This window comes from Bos indicus, chromosome 10, assembly GCF_029378745.1.
Source record: "Bos indicus isolate NIAB-ARS_2022 breed Sahiwal x Tharparkar chromosome 10, NIAB-ARS_B.indTharparkar_mat_pri_1.0, whole genome shotgun sequence".
Taxonomy (NCBI): Eukaryota; Metazoa; Chordata; class Mammalia; order Artiodactyla; family Bovidae; genus Bos; species Bos indicus.
In genome coordinates, this window is record NC_091769.1 from 24,801,925 (window position 1) to 24,807,271 (window position 5,347).

At 43.6% G+C, this 5,347-nt stretch overlaps 1 gene segment (V, D, J or C); it reads right to left on the bottom strand.

Moving 5' to 3' along the window:
• Nucleotides 1-292: 292 nt before the first annotated feature.
• On the bottom strand, nt 293-1,254 carry LOC139185136 (T cell receptor alpha variable 18-like). The segment is given in 2 exon segments: nt 293-1,076; nt 1,209-1,254. Coding segments are annotated over 2 exon segments (480 nt in total).
• Nucleotides 1,255-5,347: the final 4,093 nt, after the last annotated feature.

Genomic DNA, 5,347 nt, shown 5'->3' on the forward strand with positions numbered 1-5,347 from the left:
GCAGCAGCATTTTTTGAGCAACAAACCATAGGAGTTGGAAAAGTCAGTGGAAGAGAGTGTAAAGGTCCCAGTCACTAAAGATGGAGTGTCTGCAGGTGAAACTCAGCAAGACACAAAATTTTGGTCTGAATTATAAAAATTAGACAGTAGCTTCAAGGTCATAAATCATCCATGAACGAGGTGCCCTGGGAGTTTTCATCAACAGGTTGTGACATATTTCAGCATCTACCAACTGAACTGTCATTGAACAGAGTTAATATCACTTCCAGGAATTCTATGCCATCCAGAGAAATGTGACTGGGCTAAAAACGGGCATTTCTGGAGAAGGCCTTTTAGATTCCTCTTTTCACTATTCCTCCCAGAGTCCTCTCTGTAGACCAATCCAAGAATTGCAGGGTTCTTGGCACTGAGCTTCAGAGCTGGAAGTACTTTGAAAATGTCTCTGGCATAAAAAAAGGGGCTTCCCAGGTGGCTCAGTGGTAAAGAATCTGCCTGCCAAACAGGAGACACAGGTACCATTCCTGGGTCGGGATAATTCCCAGGAGAAAGAAATGGCAACCCACTCCAGTCTTCTTGCCTGGGAAATCCCATGGACAGAAGAGTCCACTACAGTCATAGGGTCACAAAAGAGTCGGACATGACTTAGTAGATAAACAACAACACAGCTAGCATAAAACACCTAAGACAGAAACAACAACCCCCCTGCAGGGCTGCCCGCAGCCAGAGCCCCATCTGCACTCTGGGTTTGTGTTCAGCTCCCCAACAGCCCTCTCTCACTGTGTCACTCAGAGCACAATAGTACACAGCCGAGTCTGAGGCTTGCACTGCCTGTTTCTGCAGGTGGAAGGAGCTGTCACGCTTAACAAGAGTGGCCTGAAAATCTTTACTCTTTGGGTTCTGGTCTGACATTGAGCCCTTTAGGAGGAATTGAGGAGCTTTGTTGAGATGCTGGAGGTACCAGAAGAGAAAGGGAGCTGAATCAGCAGTCTGGTAAGTGCAGTTCAGGGTCAGGAGAGCCCCCTCTGAGACAGTCACTGGGCCTTCTGTCTGGTTCACTGAGTCACCATTGGTCCCTCCTACAAGAGAATCACTTTGTTATCGTAGAAATGTACAGGAGAGGAGTTTTCAGTCAGAGAAGAAAAATAAAACTTGCCCACAATTATAAGAAAGTGAAAAATCATTAACATTTAGAATAAAATGTTACTTACTGAATATTAAGATGATCAGAAGAACTGAGTGAGTGGCAGAATGCATGTTCGCAAAAGAAAACGATCCTTGTTACCTGCAATACACAAATCTAATAAATTTAGACTGCATCTGAATGTTACAGAAGCTCCTCGCTCAGAAACTGAGAGCCCCTTTCTGTACTGCAGCAATATTCTGTCTTGTGGCTACAAAGCAGGCAAGTGAAACCAGCTCCTGAATACAATGAGGAACCGCATCTGAAGGAAGCCCCCGCCCTCTGGTGGTGATCGTGAAAATTGCACCACAGTGTTGTCTGACCTATTTCTCCTGATAATAGCTTGTGGGGTACAAACAGGAGAAGGGGACAGGACCCTAAGAAAAGAGTCCTAAACATAAGCGTGCTTAGGGAAATATTCTATTATTCCCTCCATAATTTTTTGCATGGTACAGGTATCTCTAGCTTCACAAGAATCCCCAGTTACAATTTCTAGATGGAATAGTCAGAGGTTTCTTCCTTTTATGTGTCTCCGATTCCCATGGGTCAGAGAAGGATCCCTTTGTATGGAAAGTGCTTCCTCCTCAACCCAAGTCATTTCTCTGAAGTAGTTATATTCATGTTGACTCTGTCAACATGCAGTGGAGAAAATTTTTTGTAAGGCAGGTGTCAAATAATGTGCAGTTAAGTGATAAGGTTATTATGCTGATTTATCATGGAATGACATATTTGTAAAACAACAAAAATAAAATACGTGACTTCTTTTTCACTGATAATGGTAGAGTTGATCTTCCAATTGGAAAACTATTTTTGGACCTTGAACATCAGGTAGCACAGAGATAAGGAAAACAGATGAGCACTAACATTGCCCAGCTTACCTCATGGAGGCAGCTTCTAGGCACCAGTGCATGAGGGATTTACCAAAAATAATGCAGCTGTCTCATTGTGGGATTGAGACAGGATAGGAGAAAGGAGATCCTGAAATACCTAAAAATTGTGGACCTCTGTACCAGAGAGGAGGAATGCTGACCAAGAAAGAGAGAGAGTTAAGTGCAAGGCAGGACTTGGGGGGGAGAGGGTGGGGGGGGGGCGGGAGTTGGACCATCCTTGGATGACAGCAACCTTACCCCTTTAGTCTCATGAGAGACAGGTGACCTTACTTAGGTAACCTGGTTCTTGAAACATCTTTTTACCTCTTGTCACATTCTTGCTTTAATTCAATTAAGTATTTTTTTTTTTTTTTAGAATGTCAAGTTTAGATGGTTAGTATATTAGCCGGGCACTCTTCATTCCTGAAGCTCATGTGTGGCATCGATCTGTCTTCTGTTTGTTTGTTTCCTTAGGGATTCAGGGATCTCAATGGAAAGAACTGCTGGCTCAGTGTCTGTCAGCCTGTTTGCATAGTTTCTTGTGCAATTACTTGTGCCAGTGAAGCGAACCCAGCAGAAGATTTAATGGGGTCATTTCATAGCTTGTTCTTTTCTCCAGGATAGGGTTTATTTTATGCAAAGTCTGACTATATTATGGTAAGAATTGTTGCCATTGTTCTTTGCTGACATAAACCATTTTAAGGCATGGGAATGTGTGGCTGCAGACAGCTGTGAGGTTGCCTTACACGGGCTCTCAGGGCAGTGTTGTCAATCCAGTAACAATGGCTGTGACTAAGACAGTTGAACTCAAGAACAGTCTTCTTCAAATGTGCTTTTTTCACCTACAGAGATTTTCTCACTAGTTAAAATGAATTTTGTTAGTTCTTACCAAAACTGGGATCATTTTTAATGCACATCTGTTTGCTGAGCTGTTCTTTTTGTTTGTTTTTTGTCTGCACCAGGTCTTAGTTTAGGCTTGTGGGATCTAGTTACCTGGCCAGGGATCAAACCTGGGCCTCCTGAAATGTGAATGCAGAGTCCTACTCACTGAACCAACCCTCCCCCTAAAATTAGAATCTTGAGTTGAAGTTATCATGCTGGCAGGACTCTCTGGTTCATCAGATCACCTAGATTCTCTTACACTCTTGTGCATTTTCAGTAATCCCTAGCTTCCAGAATTCATTCTGGAAATTTACAGGGTTGTCTGCAATGTGGAAACCAAAATCAGATACAATTCCTGTCTCAAATTGCTTTCAGTTGGTTGAGGAGCATGTGGGTATATATATATATATACACATACACACTAATTCCCTGGTGGCTCAGATGGTAAAGCATCTGCCTACAATGCGTGAAACCCAAGTTCAATGCCTGGGTTGGGAAGATCTCCTGGAGAAGGAAATGGCAACCCACTCCAGTACCCTTGCCTGAAAAATCCCATGGAAGGAGGAGCCTGGTAGGTTCCAGTCCATGGGGTCACAAAGAGTTGGACACGACTGAGTGACTTATGATTTTATATATGTATATATATATCCTATGCCCTGTCTTTACTCCCACTAGCCTGGACCCCAATATGTGAAATGAGGGATCAGACTGGAAGTAGAGAGCTGATGCAGTTACCACCAGGGGAATAAAACCTGCTAGAATACTTTATTTCCCCACCATTAAGATTTATTTTTTATCCTTCATCTCCCTCTCCATTTCTGTGGCCTCTTTATTAAGCTGTTGAGGCCCCAGTGCTCAGGTGGCCAGCACCCAGTGTGCAGGACTCTAGGATGTCAGGGAGGAAGACAGTGCTTACCTTCAGGTGGGTGTCCAGAATCACCCTAAGTGATGATGGTGACTACATCTGCCAAGACCATAAAACTACTATAACTATTAAACTCTGCATTTAAGTAATTGTGTCTATAAATTGGGTTTCCCCAGTAGCTCAGCAGTAAAGAATCTGCCTGCCAATTGAGGAGATGAGGGTTCAATCCCTGGGTCAGGAAGATCCCCTGGAGGAGAAAACAGCAACCCACTCCAGTATTCTTGCCTGGAAAATTCCATGGACAGAGGAGCCTGGTGGGCTACAGTCCACAGGATTGCACAGAGTCGGATGCCACTTAGCAACTGAGCACCAGACACAATACACACATGCCTATAAATTATGAAGTGACAGTTATTCTGTATCCTGGCCACATCTCACAGACTGCCCAGCAATAAACATTCATATCTTCCCACCTGCTGTGCCCACCACTGTCCTTCCAGAAAGTCTGCTCCCGGAAGGTGCAGGCAGGAGTTCAGCCTGAAAAGATGAGGGGATACTCTGTGCAATGGGCACAATTGTAGCAGAGACACAGAGAGTGACCAAAGTGGCTCCGCATTCCCGCTTATAAGCAGAGGAGTGTGGAGATGTTCCTGCTTGGTCAGTGGGTGGTAATTTCTCCTAGTCTCTTGAGCAGATGAAAAACCCACTCCACTGCCAAGATATCTTATTGTAAGAGTACGTAAATACTTCTCTCATGTGTCTGAAACATGACTGACTGATGAATTAATTTTCCCTGCTTTTGCTGTTGTTCAGTCCCTAGATCATGTCTCACTCTTTACGACTCCAGGAACTGCAGCACGTCAGGCTTCCCTGTCCTTCACTATCTCCCAGAGTTTTCTCAAACTCATGTCCATTGAGTCAGTGATGCCATCCAGTCATCTGATCCTTTGTCGCCTTCTTCTCCTCTTGCCCTCAACCTTTCCCATCATCAGTGTCTTCTGCAGTGAATCGGTTCTTCACAATCAGGTGGCCAAAGAATTGGAGATTCAGTTTCAGTATTCTAGCAGGTTTTATTCCACTGGTGGTAACTGCATCAGAATTCCAGATTCAAGAATGCCGCTTCGCCTTCTTTATGATCGAACTCTCACATCCATACATGATTACTGGGTAAACCATAGCTCTGACTACAGGGACCTTTGTCGGTAAAGTAATGTCTCTGCTTTTTAATACACTGTCTAGGTTTGTCACGTCTTTTCTTCCAAGGATCAAGCGTCTTTTAATTTCATGGCTGCAGTCACCATCTGCAGTGAATTTGGAACTGAAGAAAATAAAATCTGTCATTGTTTCTACTTTTCCCCCATCTATTTGCCATAAAGTGATGGTACCGGATGCCATAATCTGTTTTTAAATGTTGAGTTTTAATTCAGCTTTTTCATTCTCCTCTTTCACCCTTCACCTAGTTCTCTTCGCTTTCTGCCATTAGAGTGATACCATCTGCATATTTGAGATTGTTAATATTTCTCCTGGCAAACTTGATTCCAGCTTGTGAAT